The sequence below is a fragment of the Leuresthes tenuis genome, unplaced genomic scaffold, assembly GCF_036924035.1.
Source record: "Leuresthes tenuis unplaced genomic scaffold, fLeuTen1.0.hap1 SCAF_8, whole genome shotgun sequence".
Classification (NCBI taxonomy): Eukaryota; Metazoa; Chordata; class Actinopteri; order Atheriniformes; family Atherinopsidae; genus Leuresthes; species Leuresthes tenuis.
In genome coordinates, this window is record NW_027325362.1 from 15,827,620 (window position 1) to 15,849,867 (window position 22,248).

At 40.7% G+C, this 22,248-nt stretch overlaps 5 protein-coding genes and 1 long non-coding RNA gene across 7 annotated transcripts; 5 read left to right on the forward strand and 1 right to left on the reverse strand.

The window, feature by feature from the left end:
• Positions 1-22: 22 nt before the first annotated feature.
• Positions 23-1,191, forward strand: LOC140312603 (uncharacterized). Its single transcript, XR_011916987.1, has 3 exons — positions 23-136; positions 479-640; positions 742-1,191. It is a non-coding gene; the product is annotated as an uncharacterized lncRNA (long non-coding RNA).
• Positions 1,192-2,329: 1,138 nt separating this feature from the next.
• Positions 2,330-6,900, forward strand: paox (polyamine oxidase). The gene is made up of 10 exons (XM_072391064.1): positions 2,330-2,524; positions 3,222-3,398; positions 3,719-3,849; positions 3,975-4,162; positions 4,350-4,531; positions 4,752-4,921; positions 5,023-5,108; positions 5,213-5,325; positions 5,709-5,863; positions 5,975-6,900. The coding sequence occupies exons 1-10, from the start codon at positions 2,371-2,373 to the stop codon at positions 6,125-6,127; spliced, it is 1,509 nt and encodes a 502-aa protein (XP_072247165.1). The 5' UTR covers positions 2,330-2,370; the 3' UTR covers positions 6,128-6,900.
• Positions 6,901-7,299: 399 nt separating this feature from the next.
• On the forward strand, positions 7,300-12,230 carry mtg1 (mitochondrial ribosome-associated GTPase 1). Its single transcript, XM_072391067.1, has 11 exons — positions 7,300-7,515; positions 7,641-7,704; positions 8,686-8,791; positions 8,899-8,985; positions 9,086-9,142; positions 9,729-9,819; positions 9,913-9,974; positions 10,076-10,172; positions 10,304-10,385; positions 10,487-10,599; positions 10,848-12,230. The coding sequence occupies exons 1-11, from the start codon at positions 7,413-7,415 to the stop codon at positions 10,943-10,945; spliced, it is 960 nt and encodes a 319-aa protein (XP_072247168.1). The 5' UTR covers positions 7,300-7,412; the 3' UTR covers positions 10,946-12,230.
• Positions 11,034-13,884, reverse strand: sprn (shadow of prion protein). Of its 2 annotated transcripts, XR_011917019.1 has the most exons (3): positions 13,432-13,884; positions 12,953-13,093; positions 12,730-12,819 (listed from the first exon to the last, which is right to left on the reverse strand). XR_011917019.1 is itself a non-coding variant. In XM_072391066.1 (2 exons), exon 2 carries the CDS (start codon positions 12,817-12,819, stop codon positions 12,355-12,357), a length of 465 nt encoding a protein of 154 aa, XP_072247167.1. In that variant the 5' UTR covers positions 13,432-13,560; the 3' UTR covers positions 11,034-12,354. The 2 variants fall into 2 exon arrangements, 1 of the variants encoding a protein (XP_072247167.1); XM_072391066.1 differs by lacking the exon at positions 12,953-13,093 and having other exon boundaries at positions 11,034-12,819; positions 13,432-13,560.
• A 364-nt stretch (positions 13,885-14,248) lies between these two features.
• echs1 (enoyl CoA hydratase, short chain, 1, mitochondrial) lies at positions 14,249-17,440 on the forward strand. The gene is made up of 8 exons (XM_072391068.1): positions 14,249-14,426; positions 15,137-15,334; positions 15,460-15,587; positions 15,968-16,067; positions 16,141-16,245; positions 16,633-16,752; positions 16,831-16,898; positions 17,015-17,440. The coding sequence occupies exons 1-8, from the start codon at positions 14,336-14,338 to the stop codon at positions 17,078-17,080; spliced, it is 876 nt and encodes a 291-aa protein (XP_072247169.1). The 5' UTR covers positions 14,249-14,335; the 3' UTR covers positions 17,081-17,440.
• A 2,240-nt stretch (positions 17,441-19,680) lies between these two features.
• fuom (fucose mutarotase) lies at positions 19,681-22,241 on the forward strand. The gene is made up of 6 exons (XM_072390379.1): positions 19,681-19,993; positions 20,166-20,234; positions 20,324-20,394; positions 21,502-21,600; positions 21,689-21,762; positions 21,840-22,241. Exons 1-6 carry the CDS (start codon positions 19,909-19,911, stop codon positions 21,904-21,906), a joined length of 465 nt encoding a protein of 154 aa, XP_072246480.1. The 5' UTR covers positions 19,681-19,908; the 3' UTR covers positions 21,907-22,241.
• Positions 22,242-22,248: the final 7 nt, after the last annotated feature.

Here is a 22,248-nt window from a genome sequence, read left to right on the forward strand (position 1 = left end):
CTCGCTAACTATCACACTCACAGCGGAAGCCATGTTCTCTGCGGCTGGATTTCTGGGCATGAGGCAGAGTACATGGAGAAACTTCCTGAGCAGGAAGTCAGGCGCGCCATCACAGAGCTCATTCATACATTCACAGGTGAATGTCACATCTAATCGGAAAGAAATCCAAATTACTGTTGTGCTGGTTTTGATTATGGGAATGACATAAATTCACATTTTATAGGTCAATAAGTATCAGATATTACTCTTAATATCTTTCCAAATCAGTTTTTATGGAACAATACTATATTTCCAGTGACAGTTACATACATAATGAAACCCTGGCTGCCTTTTCTTTTTTTTTTTCTTAAGGTGTAGTGGATAAATCGCCTTCTAATTCATGATGTGTGCTTAATTTCTTGCAATGTTGATGCTTTTAAAATGTTAGAGCCTTGGTCATTTGAGGATGTACCATGTCAGCATAACTGCATGTTTTTAGGGGACTGCACCATCACACCAAAGAGAATCCTGTGTACTCGGTGGTTTCACGATCCCTGGACATGTGGCTCTTACAGTCACCCGGCAGTAGGTTGTTCAGCGCAGTTGAAGCGACTTGGAGAACATGACGGAGCCCCTGCCTACGAAGGGAGAGCAGTCGCAGGTACACGGATGAATGGGATTTTAGTCGCACACTATTACATACTGTATTTGCGTACAAAATATTGCTTTTTTGTTGATATCAGTGTCTTGGGTGTGCATCAGCCCCTGCAGGTGTTGTTTGCTGGAGAGGCGACTCATCCCTGCTACTACTCCACTGTCCACGGGGCACTTCTCACTGGGTGGAGAGAAGCTGATAGACTCATCTCTCACAACTCTTCTGTCAATCCATGGAACGACTCAGACCAGAAAAGTTGAAGAGCCCCACACAAAATTGTCTTTCAGTGTCTTTAAATGACATCAAGTGATACTGGATAGTCAGCCTCTTCATCCATGTTTGATTCTTAAGCCTAAAGCTGCTACTCGTAATCCGCCCAAGTCTGCACCTGCACTGTCTTTAGAGGAATTGCATTGACGGTAAATTAGTACCAGATTTCAGAAATAGGACAACGTTGTGCAATAAAAACAGAACAAAAACAACCAGGTAGTCAAACACAATGGCCAATCAGACAGGGACTAGATGGAAGTGGATCAGTGATAATTATGTGGGGTTAATGTGGGTATGTTAATCAAGTAACTGACCTCTAACCCTGATGACATCTGGAAAGGGGTTACTTTAGGGAAGTGTTGGGATCTGTGGTGATAAACAAGTTCCCACTGGAGATAAATGAGTTGGTGAAACTAAGAGCAGTCCACGCAGATTGTTTCCACATATACTGCCCCCAAGTGGCACCTAAACCCTGTAACATGTACACGTGCATTTGCAAAGCCCCAAGTCAGAAAGCCTGCAGAGTTATGTGTAAATGTGTGAAAGGGATAGAACAATGAAATCAGTGAGGTAAGAAACAGGTAACACTTTTTTTATCCCTAATTGGTTGGAGCTGCAAATGATTATCCACGTATCCCCCGATCGATGATCTCAATTGTCCGTGTACCAAAAAAAATCAAATGAACTGTAAATTAAGTTGGATACAGAAATGGTACCAAAAAAAAAAATCAGATGTACTGTAATAATAAGACGAGTAATCGATTATAACTAAATGTAAAATAAAATATTGCTTGTTCTTCTTTTGCTGTTTTGTTTGCTGCTGTGATGCCACTTTGAAGGTGAAAGGGTCAATGAAAAACGAATAAAACTATTAGATTAATTTTAGGAAGTAGCTGAAAGTGACAAAGAGGTCTGCCGGCGTGCTTGTGTCCTGTTATGTTAGCAGTCTTTTCTGAAGAATTAAAAACTCCCATGTTATTACTATTTTCTATGTAAATGAAATAATGTTCGGACCTATGCAGGACTCTGCTTTCATGTCTAATTCCAAGATCTACAATGGCTTACTGTACAGAGGACTGATCATAGTCCTCATTTAGCGTCTCCTCGGAGACTTCTGTTCATTTTTATGTACCATTATTTGATACAGATATTATGCCATGCCAGGCCACAATAAAGGCAAAAGCAAATGGGAAAAACTCCAAAACTAGATTTTTTACTGACTTGCTTATTCTGTCACGCATCACATTTATGTTATCACTCATTTATTTTCTGTGCTATAACTGTGTTGGAGTCCCATCTCTCCATAAACATCATTTAGGATCGCAGTTCAACACATTTGTACATTCAAAGTCTCTGAAAATGTAAGCTTATTTTGAAATTCTGGACCGGAAAACGTTGCAGTCGTCCTTTTCGTTTTGCTGAAGAGGAAGTGGAACCCTGTGCAGCGGTAACAAAGTGTGTCAGCTATGGCCAGTGGCGTGAACGCAAAGGTAGTAGTAGTAGGATGTGGAATATCAGGGATAGCAGCGGCGCAAAAGCTCGTTAAAGCCGGATTTCATCATGTTAGGATCCTTGAAGCCACTTCAAGGTGCGGAGGACGAGTCAAAACGGGCAAATTTGGTGAGCGAAAGTGCAGTCACAATAACCGATTATCATCAGCAGTAACCAAAATGTTTTGGGGTTTTTTTGTTGTTTTTTGTACTGTCGATTCTTAGCAGAACGGAAAACCACAGTTTCTGGCAGGAGTTCAAAGGCCACGACAGAATTTTAACAGCCCTGGATCCCCCGCAGGCTGACAGTGGCATGCAGATGTGCAAAGTTACAGAAGCTTATTAAAGTGATCACAGCTCGAGCGGGCGCAAGTTGGGCTTAATGATCAGCTCAGGCTCGGGTTGTAGAAACCGAGACCTTAGGACAAAGGGCATGCAACGATACAGAGTAGATAAAAGTGCAAAAACCAAAAAGAAATATACGAGCATTAATATTCAGTGTCGATGTATTGAAATATCCACACCAGAAGAATCTGATGTTCATTAGCATTTTATCTGTTTGACTTTACTGTTTGACGGCAAGGAAATCAAGAAGAAATTAAACATAAAATGAATCCTAAAGATCCAACTGCAGATGCTATTTTTTAAATTAGTTTGTGTATCCAAACCGAAACGAGAGGTCATACATGACACCATAATGGAAGGGTTACAACACTATGGTAACTCTCTCATGTAAAATGGAAACAAAGCTGCTGTGGGGGACGTTTTAAAAAAGAACAACCCATCAACTGTTTTTATTTGTCCTCTCAAAATATTTCTCTCTTTAGGTGATAATATTGTGGAGATCGGGGCAAACTGGATCCATGGACCGTCCGAGGAGAACCCGGTGTTTCGTCTGGCCCGTCAGTACGGGCTTCTGGAGCCAGAGGCCCTCACCCCAGAAAACCAGGCTGTGGACATCGGAGGACACCCCCCCTGGGTTCCTAATATCTTCAGCAGCTCAGGTTGCCAATTGTAGATTAAATATGAACACTTAACAAACAGAATAAAAGCTTGTCATAGAGGGGATCAAAATGTCAGACACTATAGAATTTGAATGGTCACAATTCCATGGAAACTATATAAAGATTGACAGGTTCTAGACCGGATTGGATTTGAACTACAAATGTTTTTTAATCACTGCATTCAATGTTGCAATTTTTTCTTCTTTTTTTTCTACTAAGACTTACCAGTAATTTCCTCCTGTAGCATGCAATTGAGGTAATAGAGGTTGGTGATATGGAATGGTATTTTTTCTAATCGGTGTCCTTTTTAATGTGTGCAGGTCAGAAGCTGAAGGCCGAGGACGTCTATCCAGCTCTGGAGATGTTTGCCGAGCTGCTGGATGAGAGTTCGGAGTTTCAGAATCAAAAAGGAGAGCCGTGTGCCAGTGTGGGAGATTTCATACGCACCCAGGTCTTCTGCTTTCAGTGATGAGAAAAACATGACTGCCAGCTGTGTGTGTTGGTTTTGATCATCTAAGACGTTCTTGCAGACTCTCACAAAATTTAAGGCCTTGTTGTGTCTCTCGCTGTCTGGAGGTGAAGCAACGAGCGGCGGAGAAATGGAAAGACGTCGACGTGGCCACCAGATCTCTGCGACTGTGTGTGATCAGTAACATGTTGAAGGTGGAGTGTTGTGTTAACGGGGCCCACAGCATGAATGAGGTGGGTCTGGGAGCCTTTGGACAATACAAGACTCTGCCTGGACTGGACTGTACATTCCCAGGGTTTGTACATTATAAGGCAGCAACCTTTTTTATTTATTTATTTATTTTCTTGTCTGTAGTTTCACCTTATGCATGCAGTAAAGAACTACTGCATTCAGTTTTATTAAACATACTAATGAACTGAATGTTTCAGCACACAGGCAGTCTTTTGGACACTGGTTTAAAGATTGTTCTCTTTCATGTGCAGTGGCTATGAAGGTCTAATCAAAAACTTGATGTTGGAGCTCCCCGATGGTTTAGTGACCTACAACTGGCCTGTGCGATGCATCTACTGGAATAACTCAGAGAAGAGAGAGAACCCTGTGATGGTTGAGTGTGATGGCGGGGAAAGAATCATTGCAGATCATGTTATCGTCACAGTGCCTTTAGGTACTTTGAATTGGAGGTTCAGTCATTCTTCCTTCGAACACTCACACATGTATCACAATAAATTATCATTTTTTCATAGAATTCTCTTAATTTCTATTAGAAACTATGTCCTGTCATACACTGCAGTCTCAAGCATTATCTTTCTGCGTGTTAATCAGTGTTAAACCTTTTTTTTTTTGGCAACATGAGGTCCTAACCTATAATCGTTATGTTTTGTCAGGTTACCTAAAGAGACACCATTCGACCCTGTTCCACCCTCCTCTCCCACTACACAAGCTGCACTCCATCCAGAGGCTCGGATTCGGAACAAACAATAAAATATTTGTGGAGTTCGATGTGCCATGGTGGGATGCTCAGTGTGAGGTCATTCATCTGGTGTGGGAAGATGAGGTGAGATGAACAGTCACAATCTTGAATAGGACTGCTTTGGGCTGCAGAAATGTTGTGATTCAGCAGGATTACACCTAAAGACCTCTTTTGTCTCTTGTCAGGATGCCATGGTAGATCAGGTGCCAGACACACAGAGATCCTGGATAAAGAAGTTGTTTGGCTTCACTGTACTCAGACCCACTGAAAGGTGAACAGCCACAAATACCACTCAAAGCTGACACTCTCCCAGCTTGTTTATGCTGTGATTGATGGTGAATGACAGTGAAATCGTGTTTGTGGTTCAACCTTTAGGTATGGCCATGTCCTCTGTGGCTGGATTGCCGGGCATGAGTCAGAGTATATGGAAACATTGTCGGAACAGGAGGTCACACAGGCCATTACGCAACTTATTCGCAGGTTCACAGGTGAGTTTTGATAAGACACAAGAACTGAACAACACCAAACCCTTGTAGTGAGACCTTTACAGATTCATTATAGTCTGTGACCCAGCAGTGAATATATTATCCGTACCTTTTCTGATACATCAACTCTTTCCTTTTCTATCTTATTCTTATAATGCGGTAAAATGCTTTTAAATGTGCAGCAAGCAGAAGATTTTTTTCTCCTGGAAAAATCTTTTAAGCATGCTTTTGACGATCAAATCAAGTTGCCAGTGTGACTGCGTCTTCTGTCTCCAGCTGGCCTGCTTGGACCAATCGTTGCTGTTTTGAGTTACATTCACTAAAACTGTTTCTTAGCCCTATAAAATGATCTCTGTTCCCCTCATGGACTAACACTTTGTGTTTAGGGAACCCTACTATAACCCCGCGAAGAATCCTGCGCTCCCAGTGGTTTCATGACCCTTGGACATGCGGATCCTACAGCCACCTTGGAAAAGGCTGCTCCGAGCAGGACCTAGACAACATGATGGAGCCACTGCCACCAAAAGGATCACAGTCACAGGTACCTAATATGTTCATACGCAAAAACATAAATATGTGCCCCGTGCATACACTCCACCTGACACATGATTAAAGGGTTGACTCTTCTTTCTAACCATTCAAACTCTTTCAGTCCATGGAAGTCTTGTTCGCTGGGGAGGCCACTCATCCCTGCTACTTCTCGACCGTCCATGGAGCGCTTCTCACTGGGTGGAGAGAAGCCGATAGACTAATCTCTTACTATTCCTCCATAAATCCAGCTGAGGCTCTCAAGTCAAAGCTTTAAAAAGAGCAGTGCTGCTGTGCCAGGAATTTCACAAATTCACTGTCAGTTGAGCTTATCTTCAATTCAATTCAGTTTTATTTATATAGTTCCAAATCACAACAAATGTCAAGCAGAAAGTTCTGAGTCACCCAGGTCTTTATATCTTTAAGACATGCTTGAAGTCTGACCAACCTATTGGTTTCATCTGGTTTCATAGATGGGTACAGCTGAGTATCATCAGCATAGCAATGACATTTATGCCATGCCGTCTAATAATAGACCATAATAAGTGAAAAGAATCATTCCAAGCACAGAACCCTGTGGCACTCCATGACTTACTCTGATGTGCGAGGAAGATTCTTTGTTCAAAGGAACAAACCGGAATCTGTCAGATAATCTAATCTTCACATTTTATGTGAAATAACCAAATAACAAACAAACTATATAGTATTAGCTGATTTTTACAATCATGTGAGAACCAGTGTTTATTTATTGTAAGATGCAGTCAATGATGTGTGATCATGCTGATTGTGTGTCCTTCATTGCTGTAAAATACAAATAGATGTCACTGGTTCTGTCAGCACCGGCATTTTGATGAAATTCATCAGATACAGCTTTACACATCCATGAATATACCATGAAGTCTTTTTTTGTATATATACATTTTTTAAGAATACACTCGTGGTCCTGATTATAAATCTCAACTATATAAATTTGTATAATCTTTGTAACGTCACTGTTTCAGCACAATTTCCCGTTGGGATAAATAAAGTATTTGCTTCATTTCATTGATATTGATTGAATTCTTAACAGTTTTGCTAAGTGCTTCACTTTGTAAGTCTGATTATTGTTCATGAACTGATGCAATTAACGGTGAATAAAAATTTTTGATTGAATATTTATTGATAATTGTTCTATCTTTTGTTGATTATCTTTTCCTCTCTACAACACTCACTAAGACAGAGTGCAATAAGAGCAATTTATCTTATTGGACCACACTGGATTTTCCCTTAAATTGTTACTATTCTTTATTCAGTTAAAACACCAACATATCTCTATGACTGTAGGGAATGGGTCGATGTTCCCATCAACCTTTTACAAAGTGAAGCAAGTAATTAACGTTTTCGCCAGCAGAGGGCAGCATTAAAATTGTGTAGCGGAACGGAATATTTCGACAACAGATTTAAGTCGGTATGTAAACAGTGGAGCACCCGAGTACGACTTTCATGCAGCTTGTTGGACAGGATGCGTATTTACCTACGACAAATGACAGCCAGGTGTTATCTTGTGTAGACTAACTGTAACCATGAAACTGTACCAGGTTCTCCGTAATGCCGACAAGTTCAGGACCGTTTTCGATTTTGGTGGACGGGATGTGGCCCACTGGTTCCCCGGACACATGGCTAAAGGTGACACACGGTTTAGTTACTTCCAGAGTAAATCAAGTGTCTGTTGCTCGTCGGGCGCAAGCACTCAGATTTGTTATACAATGTCCCGGTCACGTATGCGTTGTAATAATGGTTGTATTCTGTAGGTCTAAGGCAGATGAAAGCCAGCCTCAAGAATGTGGACTGCATCATAGAAATCCATGATGCCAGAATATCCTTTTGTTTATGAATTATGGGTTCAATTAATAGCCTGTGAATTAACCCAGTTTATGTTATTATATAGTGTCAGTAGCATCCTTTCAGTCCACAGTTCATGCGTTTGCTCTAAGTTGATTTTTTTCCCTTGTTGCTCTATATTTCAGTGTGACGGACTGTGCCGTTTGCGTCACACACGTGTCTTTAAGGTTCTTTTATTGTTTACAAATAAACATTTTTGCACACAAAAAAACTTCAGATTTTATAGAACCTAAAAGAGAACTTAGAAACACCAAATTTGTCAGTGCAGCTGCGAGGATTGGTGTTATTATTAAGTAGTCAACTGACAGACAACTTGCAACTATTGTGAACATTTTTATAAATGGTATTTTCACAGTAATAATTCAAGTCAACTTGTGCAGAAAATAGTTACCAGATTGATCCATTTTGTTGAAGCAATCAGAAATCACATTCTCATGCATTTGATTAAGCTCAAAGTGAGCTTCATCTTTACATTAATATATTAATAATAATGAAACAAAGGTTTATTATTTAATACTGTAACAGTCATATGACACATGTTTCTGAATGGATGATTACATTATAATAAAGTAAATATGTACTCTTACTCAAATAACATTTTCACTAAATTGTCCATTCTTATATGGCACCTTTTCATTTCTTTAAGGTTTTACTAAGTATTTTAGAATGCGTTTCTCGTTCATCCGTTCAGACATACTCAGAGAGCACTTCTTCTTCTGTACATATAATACTGTTTCCTCTATCATACACACTCCCTCACATCGATTTAAACATTGGGTTCAGTGCTTTGCTAAAGGGAACTGCAACATGTGGAGGGTCTAGGCGTAAAAAAAAGTTTTCAAAGAAATTTCCACATTGTAAATTTGTGTTCAAGTTGTCTTGTGGAATTAAAGTGTCCACAAGGGTCCCAACCGGTTGGTCTGAGGATTGTTGCTTATTCTTTGACATAAAGCAAATCCCCATCTCTGGAAGAAACCCTGTGTTTCAGGACACGCTGCATGTGAAACCACATCTGCTCATTCTCAACAAGATGGACCTGGCTGATCTGTCCAGGAAGCAGGTCAGAAGTCTCGCTGGAATCTTCAACAGTCGCATGTCAGCAGCATTTTAACATCAATTCACAAACACAGAGTTTGTTTTTGTTGTTGCCTGGTTTCGTTGCTGCAGAGAATCCTAAAGAAGCTTGAAAAAGATGGCATGAGGAATGTTCTCTTCACGGACTGTTTAAGGCAGAGAGACGACAGCATCAAAAAGGTAAAGCTGACTTCACTAGATACAAAATGTTTGACTGGCTGAAGCTAAATTAAAATTATGTGCGTAAACATGGTTGTCTCTTTTCTTTTTTTTTTTGTAGTTGATTCCAGCAGTGCTGGAGATCATTGAGAACAAACCACGCTTTAACAGAGAGGAGGTATGCTTATTTGGTGGGGCTTTGTTTTTGTTTTATAGATTATGTTCAGATTTGAGACAAATTAGTTCAATTCTACACAATTTCACATCTGTCTTTGCTCATTGTGGCAGAATCTGTCTTCTTTCCCTGTTTCTAAACAACCTCAAATGTTATTTCCTGTCACTTTTCTCCAAAAAATTGAAACAACGACATGCTAATCTACTTAGAAATAACATACAAATGCAAAAGTAACACCAGTCATACTCTCAGAAAGGTATTAGCGATGCTTATCAAATGATATAATGCCTCTCTCCTTATCTGATTTGGCTCTTTAAAGAGACATAAAGGCTCATTTCATGCATAGGATGAGATTTGTTGCAACATAACAGATCAGAATAGTAGATAAAATAGTAGATAGTTGATAAAAAGGATGGAAATGAAGGTCCCCTTTAAATTTTCCACACTACATCTATCTAAATTAAAGTTCAGTTTTAGCCAGAAGTATGAAAAATAAGATTTTTTTTTACTCTATGCTAATGTTTGAGTCGTTTGGGGATGAATGTGAACAGACTCACATCCTCATATCTTTTTCATGCAAAACTTTCAGAGCACAAATTACTGCCTGATGGTGATCGGAGTGCCCAATGTTGGAAAGTCGTCACTTATTAACTCAATGAGGAGAACAAACTTGAAAAAAGGTTTGGAGAGAAGAGTTGATTGTTTATGTTATTGCTAATTATTGCTAATTGTCTTCCGAGCAATACGTTCTGTGATTTTTGCACAAATTTCAGGTCGTGCATCTCGGGTGGGTGGAGAGCCAGGAATAACTAAAGCTGTCCTGACTAAAATTCAGGTGTGTAGGGGACATATTTGTTTGCAGGGATCTGTTTTCATTCATTTATTGTGTGCGTGCACCCGTACCTGTACAGTATTTCTTGCTCTCGTTGTACTCAGGTGTGTGAGAGACCCTTAATGTACGTGCTGGACACACCAGGCGTATTACCTCCTAAGATTGAGAATGTAGAAACGGGCATGAAGCTGGCTTTATGTGGTGAGCAGAACGTTGTTTGTTTAATCTTTCTCTGACATGTCAAGTACTGTCATATAGGCAAATTAATGTGGACAAGTGATTGTGTTAGAATGGCTGGAATAACTGTCACACTTGTCTTTTTTTGCCACCAGGAACTATTCTGGACCATTTAGTGGGTGAGGACGTTATGGCTGACTACTTGCTTTATTCCTTGAACAGACTAGGGAAGTTTAGGTGTGTTTTTTTTTTCTCTCTTTCTCTCTAATGGTCTTGTAAACTTGTCCTTTTTGCCTTACATTCTTCTAATTCTGTCCTGTATGTGTGTTTGTGTGTAGTTATGTAGAGAAATATGATCTCCAAGCGCCTAGTGATGACATCCAGCATGTCCTCAAGCACATAGCTGTAAACCTCAGAAAAACTCAGCGAGTCAAAGCCATCACTGGAGTGGGTAAGAAAGGGCAAATCCTGCTCTTGCACTTGCTGCGTGGAGTATTTTTGTCTTGCTATTTCTGACTTTACTCGTTCCACTTATTTACCTTCCTATGGGAGAGTAGCACTGATACTGCTGTACAGTGAGCATTAGGCCAAAGCCAGCAATATTTGAGTTATATTTGAAATCACTCTTCCTGCAAAATAAACTGCTCACCAATGTTAATGATTATAATAATAATAACTGTTCCTCTATACCCCTTTTAGGAAATATCACTGTCACCATCCCAAACTACACAGCAGCAGCTTATGATTTCATTAGAGCCTTCAGGAAAGGAGAGCTGGGACAAGTAATGTTGGACTGACCCGAGCCACGGTTATTTGCTTCACTACTACAGTGTCATCAAAAGCAGATAGTCTGTCTGCCCTGATGTGATGCAGTGATCAAACCCCTTCTTTTTGTTTGTTGGTTCAGTAGGGCACACGAGGCAGGTGACTGACATGGTGTAAACAGGATATTTATTAGCATAAAGACAGTGATAACACACTTTATTTAGTATGTACATACGGGTGGCAGAATATAACTGAGTGCACTTATAGCTATGGAACAGTCTGTTGCTCCTGAGTGTCTTATACATGGATGACGAGGTCCTTTGGGATGATGGAAACATCGGGAAAACCAGAGACACAAATAACTGAGAGCAGCTGCTTGTCTGCCAAACTCTGCTCATACACAGCTTTGAGAAAGTGATTTGCTAAATTCAAGGTGTTAGAAACAGTTTTTAAAAAGATGATCTAGCTTTTCTCTGATTAGCCAATCATCCTTATGGCAACGCAACAGGCTGCCGTCATTAATCATTCAGGAAAATGAACATGATCTTAAAACCCAGCCCTGAAATTACGTTGAGTGGAAAGAAGGAAAAAAGGCCATGTTGTTCGAGGTTGGGCGATTACTTCCCTGTCTGAAAGCAAAATCTCAAGTTTAGGGTTTTAGTGTCAAACAGAATAATGTTTAATGGAAAGACAGTTCACCTACAATCCAATAGTGTGTGTAAACTGCAGCGAATTGAGCCTTTTCATTTAAGATCAAACCCATATAAAAAGAATGTTTGGTCCAAACACAGCCCACATTTGGCCTTGAATGACAGTGCTGACTCAGCCACTTATCTGACAGACATGGTCCAAATCTGCATTTGCTTTGGGCCTTTGTGCCACATCAGGCCCTCAAAACACTTGCTGTAGCCATGTAAACACCAGTTCATGACATCTAGCTCACATCTGGCCCACTGCAGTAACCCAGATTAGACCCCAGTGTCATTTTTCTCAGGCGCACAAAACTGCAGTAGAAATCACTTTGCTTTTTTTTCTTCTTTTTTTTTTTAAATAATAAAAATAGAGGGTTTTTGGTTATATAATATAGTCGAGTTTGTTAAACACTGTTAACTATGGCAGGATATTATTTGATTCAACGGTTTGTGAGGATATTTTTACATGATACGGGAATCAAACTTTTTTTTGTCACATAGGGTAAAACAGTTTTGACAAAGGTCCACTCTTCAACAGGTGAAATGTGCCCAAAAATACAATGCTGGTAATGCATATTCGTCCACTTATATCAATGACTTTGTGTAAAAACATACAGTACAGTGATGTCTTTGTGATTGTATCCACCACGGTGTCGCACCTCTAACCGGTCTTCCCAGCGCAGCTTCTGTCCTGGGCTCAGTTTGAAACCTTATCTTATAGTTTTATCCTAAGATTTTAGCTTGAACATCTACAGTATATAGTCCACTAGTCCATATTTGGGGGAAAATGTTGCAATAATGATGGAAACCACTTGAGAGAGAAAAGATCCATTTTGAGTCGAGCTTGACATGAGCGCGTCAAAATAATTGGTCCTGTTGTAGTAATCTAGTTCCTCCGCGGAGCTGTCGGCGTTGCTGCGGCGGTAGGCGGACGCGTACCATTTGTCCGCCGTCAGTGCCACCGCTGCCCCCGCAGCCGCAGCTGCGGCCACCCTCACCGGCGACGACCGCCCTGCTGCCCTGAAACGGGAGCGAGTCCCACCGTAGGCGCCCCCTCCTCTGTAGCTCCCAGCTGTGGAGCTGCGAGAGGAAGTTCCACGCGAAGATCCCCGGGACCCCCCACGGCCTCCTTTCGACAGCGCAGGCTCAAAGAGGAAAGCAGAGAGCAGGAGGAAAGTCCAACATGTTGCAACCAGCTGGTTCATCCCTGACATCTGCACGGAGAGGAAGCAGTGAATGCATCCATGTATTATAAAGAAAACATCAATGACAGAAATAAACAGATTATTTTTCACTTTGGTTTCGGGGTGGTGCAATATTTCAACAAACATGAAAACTGGCTCCTACTCTGATGTGCACTGCCTCTAAACTCGGGAGGAGCTCGGGTTGTATCTGATGTGATGGAACACGCTCTTGTGCTCAGTGTTGCTGAATAAATTCACGGAGATTGTTGTGTTGCACGGTTCTTCTCTCTATTAAAGTGGGTCACTGCAAAAACAAAATATTCTCAGTAGATCATTTCTGTTTTAGGTCAAGATCAACCATACATTTGAAATGCGTGATTGTGTTTTAACAGGTAATTGGGTCATTAAGTAGAACTGTTAATTATACATTTGCTATTGGAAGGATTTACCAACGTATGGACAGTGCAAATAGAAGCATGCATGCATTAAGGTTGTCTCGCTGTATTCTCATAAATTAGCCTACAAGCTACCATTGCAGAATGAATGGATCGATGCATTTTTTAACATTTTTAATGAAGAAACGCATTGCATACATACACGCAGAGCCGTGTTAATGGCAATCTCCTAATGGCTGCTGCCTACCTTATTGTCGTCTATTATCCTTGCTGATGTTTTGGCCCACGGAAGAGAGATGAAAGGCAATATCGCAGACGATGCCAGGTTGCTCACGCAGACGTTTGAGAGAACGCGCAGCGCGCCCACACAGGCGCGTCCGAAGATTTAAAGTCAGTTGTCAGATAGCTTTTACACAAAGAATTTCACTAGTCTGTTACCTTTCCTGAGTTAAACCATCTCATCTGGTCATTTTAAGTGTCGTTTCTAGTCGTTTTGCATGGCTTTATGATAAGTTTGCAAATGTGCTGCAAGCTCAGTATCTGTAGAGATCAGACATCCATTTGTGGTCATTTTGCATCTGTAAGGTATTGTGTCTGTAACCATTTTGCTTCCCTTTGCCATCGTTTTGTGTCTGTTTGTGGTCATTTTTACATATCCCTGAGCATTTTTACAGCTCCTTGTGTTAATTATACCTTTTATTGTGACATAGCATATCTTCCCTTTCAGTGTCGCGTCTGTTTATGGTAATTTATGTCTGTCGTGACAGTCTCTAAAGACGGACGCCTTTGGTCTCCCATCAGCTCCCGCCTCTCGTAGGCCAGTTTTGTACATTTTTACCAATGATACTGTCATGGAAAGGTACGTCAAAACGACAGGCTTAAAGAATTAAATAAAACTCTGGAGTAAACAATAAAAAAAAAGAAAGCGTGCTTCAGAATTTGCATTAATTTAAAAGAGATTATTGATCATTAGAGTTTTGACTATGGTAACTATGGCAACTACACTCCCTGTCTTACCCTACGTGGCCGCCAGGTGGCGGTAAGGTGACTCGCTCGAACATTCCGCATTGATAAATACCAACAAAGAAGACTTTCCAGGGGGAAGGAGCTTTCTGCGATTCTGAGGCAAAGTTCAGTGTCATTCTGCTGTCATGGCTTTTCTCTGCAGAGGTGCCGCTGTCCTCCTGAAGCCCTCCAGAGCAACTCCGGCTCTCCTGTCCGCTGCCCGTCTCTACAGCTCAGGTGTGTGGTCAGAAACCAGCCGGAGGTCACTGTGTTGTCGCTGCCTGACCTGCTGGCTTCACCACAATGCCAAGAACCCCGCGTCACTGAATGTGTGACGCGTGGAGCACACAAACTGCTCTTGAACTTAAGTTTGTTGCAACGTTTTATTCGTGTTATTTTTACCCCCAAAAAACAGTGCTGTTCACAGCTAGACGCTAATGTAAAACTATTTCGTGTTTCTTGTATAAGCATCGCGTTGGTACAAGAGCCCGACGTGTGTGACGGGAAATTGCACTGTAAAAGTGTATTTACATGTGTAATATAAATTACATCGAATGGCTCAGAAGTTCAAGGCAGCTGGCTTTTTATTGTCAGAAAGTGTCCGAAGTCCAACAACTTGCAGGATAACGTTGCAAGTTGCAGCACGAGAAGTGTGAATGCAGTGAATGATAGATTTTATGTCCTCCCCTCATCAAATCATCAAATCAAGTCCACTCCTGAAATGCCCAAGTATGCTTTTTTCTTTTTTTTTTTGCAAGTATGACCTTTGCAGTGATGCTTTTTGTTTAAATATCTGTAGATGTGTCTGGCTTATTTTTTGTTAAAAGGTTTCCCAATTAGTGAGACAGTTGCTGTAAATACTGGATGAACTGCGTACAAAATACTTCTTGACAGATTGAAACAAGTACAAGCTCATCTGATCATCATGTTGGGTTTTATCGTTAAAGGTGGCCAGTATGAGTACATTTTGGTGGAAAAGCGAGGCGAGAACAACAACGTGGGTTTCATTCAGCTGAACCGGCCCAAGGCTCTCAACGCTCTGTGTGACGGGCTGATGAAGGAGGTGGGACAGGCACTGGACACTTTTGAAGCCGACGCGGATGTTGGAGCTATTGTCATCACTGGCAGCGACAGAGCCTTCGCTGGTAATGAACCGAATATGTTTTCTGTTCTTCTGTTGGCAGCTAGTGTACATTATTAGGCTGATTATAATGATACACAGTCTTGCTTACTTCAGCTGCTGTTTTGTTTTTTTGGGGGGGTTTTTTAGCCGGAGCAGACATCAAAGAGATGCAGAATCGAACCTTCCAAGAGTGTTATGGCGGGAACTTCCTGGCTCACTGGAACAGAGTGTCAACGGTGAAGAAACCCGTCATCGCAGCTGTCAATGGATTTGCTGTAGGTGTCAAATAGCTTTACATTTGTTGTTGTTGTTGTTGGGGGTGAGTTCAGGGTTCAATCACAAAAAGCAGTTTAACCAAAAATTAACTTCGAGCTTGTCAAATTCTGCCACATTAGACTGAAATATTTAAGAACCTTAAGTTATGCAAATAGGTGCAAATGTGTTGAAACAAAAAAAAATTCTACTTGTATCATTAAAAGAGCTCCAGAACAAAAGAAGAGTTTCCTCTAACGTCTGAACTTGTACTCTTGCTTGCAGCACATTATTCAGTTTTATTTACACAGGAATTTTGCACTAAGTCAAAATGAGGGTACGAGACAATAAAATCTCAATTTCATAGACTTCCTCGTCCTGTTTTTTTGTGTTCCTGTCCCAGCTGGGTGGAGGCTGTGAGCTTGCCATGATGTGTGACATCATCTACGCAGGAGAGAAGGCACAGTTTGGCCAACCAGAAATCCTGCTGGGGACCATTCCTGGTAAAGATCACCAGCTTTACTGCACAGACTTCACTGCTTATGGAGCAGCTCTTCACTATTTTTCTCCCTGCAGGGGCGGGCGGCACCCAGCGGCTGACTCGTGCAGTAGGCAAATCCCTGGCGATGGAAATGGTGCTAACAGGAGACAGAATTAACGCTCAGGATGCCAAGCAGTCAGGTAACAACAGTGTTAGAAGGAGAATTTACTGAAAGTATTTTGAGTAGCTTTTCCATTCCAGGTACAATTTCACTCTTAAATTCTCAAATGGTTTAATTTCAAACTGTTTTTGTTCGCTATAAGTGCAACTGTCCTTTTTGGATATTGAATGAAAGATCTTTATTTGAAATTAAACACTTTCTAAAAGCCATGTTGGTGCCTTGAGGTATGAATAAGTATCACGACCACAGCTGGGTAACGGAGATGCTAACTGCCGACAGAACACTGCTGACTTGCACTTCACTAAACATGGAATGCTGTATAAGCCTCTTTGATTAGTCTGTACCTGATAAACTAAGAGTTTTCTGTGTGTTTGCCATATGTGACTCTGCTGTGTGTGCTTTCTAGGTCTGGTGAGCAGAATTTATCCCGTGGAGCAGCTAGTACCTGAAGCAGTGAAATGTGGGGAAAAAATTGCTGCAAACTCCAAGCTGGTTGCTGCTATGGCTAAAGAAGCTGTCAATGCAGGTGTGTGAAGTTTGTTATGCTCTTTTCAAAACTGACATATTTCAGTTTTGTCTGACTTGTTCCTCTGTGCCTCTCCAGCTTATGAACTGACTTTGGCGGAGGGGAATCGCTTGGAAAAGCGTTTATTCCATGCCACCTTTGCAACGGTGAGGATAAAAGCCCACTTTATTCTAAGCAAAAAAATGGCTGATTCTGATTTTGAAAAATAATCTGTGATGCATGTCTGTTTTTTTGTTTGTTTGTTTGTTTTTTTTCCATGCAGGATGACCGTAAAGAAGGCATGACTGCATTTGTGGAGAAGAGAAAGGCTAGTTTCCAGGACAATTAGAAGAACACGAACTTTCTAATATCCGTTGATCACTTCTTCGTCAGAGATGCATTAAATAATGTATAAAATCCTGGCTGTCGTGGAGCAGACAGGTTGTTAAAATCTAGGATCTTTGGCACTGAGTGAGTGCACAAGAGTGTCTTTTCACAGTGAAACCCTGCGTGCTGCGGCCCACTATCAAAATCCAATGTAGTCTGGGTGCAGGAGGTTTGTCTCCCGAGTATGATTTGAAAACTGTTCCAGCCTGTCTGCAGCAGGTCGAATCAATGATTTATACTAATTTTGCCTTTTCATTTGTTAAATGTTTGAAGCAAGTTATTCTGTGTACATTTTACAAATAAAGCTAAAGAGTGATTTTCAGCACTGTAGCCAAAGTGTGACGAGGCATGGGAGGATATGATATGAAGGCCGATGTTGAAGTTCAGTAAAAAGTACTTTACGCCACTAGATGGGGCCCTTGTGAGCTTTAAGAAAGGTGGAGAAACTTCAACGGAATAGAAAGTCAATAGACTTGTTGCACAGATTAAGGCTCAGTTTAGGCCTGTAATAGAAAACAGCAACTAAACAAAGTTGAATGGCTTACAAATTTAGATTGATTCTAACAAAATGATCCAGTTTCATCAGTTCAGTGGAAGAAAGAATGCAACATGTAATTAACAAAATGATCAAGACAAGAAAAACACATTCAACAAAAAAGTTTAGCAAATAGATGCATTTTAGCTAAAGGAAAACACATTAAACATATATTTTAAAAATCACGAGAACATTTGTGATTTTGTATTGAGATGTGTTTCACAATCCAAGGCAACTGTGCATTAGCCTATCAAATAAGTGCTTTTGGTGTGCTTTCTCAACTTAAAATAACAGCACTCTCTATGTTCTAGTGGTTGACCTTTGGATAAAATTCTAGGGAAACCTCTCCAGTGGAGTTGCTTGGTGTAAAATGTTCCTTTATAACTGGGTTTGCCGAAAATGATCATAATCTCAACATAGGTTATTCAAATGCCATGGCTTTTATTGAAAATACAAAAAATAACCACACTGATCAGCTCATAATCTCTTGCGCCTTGTCTGTTGGTCGAAATTGTGCGGTGTGACATTCAAATGTCACTTCGACTTCAAAGAGAACACCAGAACAAATTTGGTTAGTGTGCGCTTTCTTTTGTTGCTCCAATCATCAGGAGGCATCTTTTCTCTCTCTGATCTTCACACGGCGGCGCCCCATATCTTCACAAGGCCATGGCCTAATTGATTTTTTTTCTTTTAATTCAATATTCCCCTGAAGCTTGCTCACTTGTCAGCCCCCCGGGACAAAAACTTTTAAAAGGGAGGAGAGAAAAAAAACTCGTCTTCTCACTCTGCGGGAAAGCACGAAAGTTCGCAGAGGGACCCCGAAAAGCAACTGCTCTTTGAGGCTGCCGAAAGGTCAAAATAATAAATGTAGACTCAATTGAGGCGCTCCACGCACACAAAGGAGGCAAAACGTTACAATTTGGCAGCGCGGACCCTCATAGCGTGATAAACTTATTTAAAGAAGCCGAAATAAAGTGAGAGCAGCATGGGTCCGGAGAGGGGGAAGGGGCTTCCACATTTGGCAGACAGGCCCGGCTCCTGCAAGGTTCCTTTCTCCTGCCCAGCAGAATCCAATCTCTAACCCAGAAAATACTCTCACACTTCGAAACAACACTGCAGCTGTGACACTTAGTCATGTTGCTGACTTTATCTGCGCTACTTTAGCCAGTGTGTTGAGGAAAAAATTCATGTCCTTGCCCTAAATCCATATTGGAGAGAAAAGAGGTTAATAAATCATATATATATACAGTGAATTATATATAAATGAAAAAGGTGTAGTGAGGTGTGAACAATTTCTTCCGCAAAGTCAAAAAAGAAAAAAAACTGTAGCATTACTCATAATTATCATCCTTAATCCCTAATGAATTGCTGTATAACGGCTTGCATAAAAGCTTTTACAATATATTCCCCTGTTCATTAAACAGAAGCTACATGACGATTGTTAACTCAATAGTCCAAATCCTGCAAATGGGACTTTTTAAAAAAAGAAAAAAAAAATCCTTCATAAACCCAGATCAGCTACTTCTACCTTTTAACAGCTCATGCTCTGCGGTCATGGAAAGGATTCTTCAGCATTTCTTTTTTTTTTTTTCGCCATCCAGCTGATAGTTTTTCTGGCTCGGAGGAAACGGGCCGGGTGGCGTGGTTTTCATCTGACATATATTTTCATTATCTCACATTCTTGGCACGAGACAGCGTGTCGGAATAACACATTCACCGGAATCTGTTTTGAATTATGCCCACCCAAGGGTGGGATCAACGATTCACTATATTGGACTAAGAGGACACCCTTTTCCATGTTCAGATGAGATACCAATGGGTAAGTCAGAAAACTACCTTTTGCTCAGAATAGTTCCAAACGAGACGGCAAAATATAAGCTACATCTTAGCCTCATGTAACATCTGTCAAGGAAAGTTACACTTTTATTGTGCAACTATCTTTTGCCAAATGTTCAAGCCAATAGTATTCGTCTCCATAACTAACCAATCACATGTCACGTTTCCCTACGTACAGTGCGTCTGCTTCCGTCTTTTAAAACAATTATTACAATGTCTTTCCAACAACAGAAACAACCAGAAATTTTGGCTTTAGAAAACATCCCATGATAATAAATACAGTATACTCGATAAAACAGCTTTTTTTCGTTTTCTGTTCGGTGCTTATTTTTCTAGAAAGCAGAGTTAAAACGAACACGGAAGTTGGTGGAGTAACTCCTCTTGCCTCCCTTCAAAGTCCACTTTACTGAGCTGTCAGTATGGTCGTCCTGAAAGGAATCCCCTCTGTTTTGTCGCCTGACCTGCTACATGCCCTCGCAAAAATGGGCCATGGGGATGAACTGGGTATGCTTTCCAATTGCATACACATGGTTTGGATGCTAACAGCGATTGCCTATAACCTTTGAACACTACTGAGCTCTAAGCTAATGTCGCTGTCAACAGAGATTGACAGAATCATTAACAAGTAGCGACTGACTTTTGGTGAATGTCTTTTTTTTCCTTCTTTTTTTTTCAGTGCTTGCAGATGCTAATTTCCCAGCATCTTCTATTTGTACGTGTGGCCCAAAAGAGATAAGAGCTGATGGTATGTTAATACACTGACCTGTACACAGAACTGTCAGGTGAGTGTGTCTTTGCACATCATTGTTCTTATTGTGTCTTATTCTAATGTAGGTTTGGGAATCCCACAACTATTGGAGGCCATTTTGAAGCTGTTGCCCCTGGATACCTACGTCCCCAGTCCGGTACAGGACCAATAAAAAGTCGTGTGGAAAACATACACCCTCTTTCAGCGCCAAGGTTTTACATATCCGTACATCATGTGAAGTCATTTTGTTCCTACCACGGTTTAAGATTAGGTTAAGAAAAGTTCGGATGAACAACAACAAATATTACACCTGCCTGGGTCCTTTGGCTGCAAAACAAGCCCAAATCATCGGCTCTCCACCACAGTTGGTATACGTTTGTGCTGATTCACTGTGGGTGGTTTTCTACAAATGTAGTGCTGTGCATTGTGACCAAACCTCTCCACTTTACTTTTGTCTATCTCAAGGACGTTGTTCCAGAAGTCTTGTGATTTGCTCAGATGCAGCTTTTCAAAGCTCCTTTTAGAGAGAAGAGGCTTTCTCTTGGTAACCCTTCCAAAAAAGCCATATTTGTTCAGTCTATTCAGCACCTGGCTGAATAGACTTGAAGGGCTTAGTTTTTGACACATTGCTTCTGCGTTTTGGCTTCATTTTTGTTAAATGAATAAGGATAAATAGTATGTCGGGCTGTTGTTCAGCTGATATTGTACTTAATTAATATTAATACTTAGTGGGGAGCAAATTATTTTTTACTATGTCCTCATTAGGGATGCACCCTTTGTGAAATTCTGGGCTGATACCGAGAGTAATGCCCATGTTGTAGCTGACACTGATTGTTTTTGTCATTTATTTTCTCTTTAATGGCAGGGAAAGTATGAAATATGCATTAGAAAAAAAAATATTTGAACATTTCTATCATCTTTTCGTCCTTTATTACACTTCTATCTTTAAATGGGCACAAATGATTTCAGGGCAAAGTCGATGCAATCCAACCAGAACACACCAAATGAATATCTTCCACTGGCATCTTGATGTTATCTTATAATTGTTTGCAGACACTGATATTAGGCCAACATATCTGCGCATCTCTGGTCCTGATGTGTGAAACTTTAGAATCAGTGGAGATTGTGCTTCCTTTTTCACGTCTGTATGCCATAAGCACTGAGTGTTGTGTTCTTATGTTTCTTTGTTTGCAGCTGCCTTTCTGTGGATCTTTTTTAAAATGATTATTTCACATGTTCAGTCTATGTTGACATGTTCCCACAGGCAGCAGTCATGGATCTGGTAGACAGTGACAAACAGAGATGTTTAGCTGTCCCCGTGTGGGCGACTTACGCACAGCTCCTGAGCGAAGCGGGGTCTCAGGTAGGACAGCCCGTCTACTACGTGTTTAAAACAGTAGGCGAGTAAAAGAAAATGAATTTGTGTTGATATCATTTCTGCCTGCATACAGACTCCTCTTGAGAAGGTGGAAAGATTTTCCTTCTACGAACGAGCCAAGAAGGCGTACGCAGTTGTAGCCACTGGGTGTGTATTAGCTCTGCCTTTTTTTTATGTTCACCTTTCTGTTTTTTAATATTTACCTGTTTACTTGTTTTTGTCAGGGAAACCGCTCTATATGGTAACCTGATACTGAAGAAGGGAGTCATTCCTGCTGAGCAGCTACAGTGAAGCACAAAGATCTTGATGTAATCATAATTTACTATTTTTGTTGATCAGAAAATAGTTGTTTTTTTTTTAAATTGCTGTCTCACCTATTTCGTTTAATGACACCAGTTAGTTTCCCTGTTTAAATCAGGTGAATATTTCTGCGTAAAGCAGATTTGTGGATTTGCTCAGCTTCCACAACAAGCTGAGAAATTAAGATATCCTTTTGTTAGTTTATAATAAATCATGCGGTAAATATCATCTAAATACTCGCTTTACATGAAGCAAACATGATTTTGTATTTTTTTGAATGACCTCTGCAGTGTGTGTTTGATTAATGGAATAAAACATGAAGTCAATGAGTGT

Bases quoted from the DNA above. Each gene is read 5' to 3' on its own strand.
- paox (XM_072391064.1), top strand. From the start codon at position 2,371: ATGGCCAGTGGCGTGAACGCAAAGGTAGTAGTAGTAGGATGTGGAATA. The intron at 5,326-5,708 runs GTGAGTTTTGAT...CTTTGTGTTTAG, and splicing joins ACTTATTCGCAGGTTCACAG to GGAACCCTACTATAACCCCG. The intron at 5,864-5,974 runs GTACCTAATATG...AAACTCTTTCAG, and splicing joins CAAAAGGATCACAGTCACAG to TCCATGGAAGTCTTGTTCGC.
- mtg1 (XM_072391067.1), top strand. From the start codon at position 7,413: ATGAAACTGTACCAGGTTCTCCGTAATGCCGACAAGTTCAGGACCGTT. The intron at 7,705-8,685 runs AATATCCTTTTG...TGACATAAAGCA, and splicing joins ATAGAAATCCATGATGCCAG to AATCCCCATCTCTGGAAGAA. The intron at 8,792-8,898 runs GTCAGAAGTCTC...TCGTTGCTGCAG, and splicing joins CTGATCTGTCCAGGAAGCAG to AGAATCCTAAAGAAGCTTGA.
- sprn (XM_072391066.1), bottom strand. From the start codon at position 12,819: ATGTCAGGGATGAACCAGCTGGTTGCAACATGTTGGACTTTCCTCCTG.
- echs1 (XM_072391068.1), top strand. From the start codon at position 14,336: ATGGCTTTTCTCTGCAGAGGTGCCGCTGTCCTCCTGAAGCCCTCCAGA. The intron at 14,427-15,136 runs GTGTGTGGTCAG...TTATCGTTAAAG, and splicing joins TGCCCGTCTCTACAGCTCAG to GTGGCCAGTATGAGTACATT. The intron at 16,753-16,830 runs GTGTGTGAAGTT...GTGCCTCTCCAG, and splicing joins TAAAGAAGCTGTCAATGCAG to CTTATGAACTGACTTTGGCG.
- fuom (XM_072390379.1), top strand. From the start codon at position 19,909: ATGGTCGTCCTGAAAGGAATCCCCTCTGTTTTGTCGCCTGACCTGCTA. The intron at 20,235-20,323 runs GTATGTTAATAC...ATTCTAATGTAG, and splicing joins AAAAGAGATAAGAGCTGATG to GTTTGGGAATCCCACAACTA. The intron at 20,395-21,501 runs GTACAGGACCAA...ATGTTCCCACAG, and splicing joins ATACCTACGTCCCCAGTCCG to GCAGCAGTCATGGATCTGGT.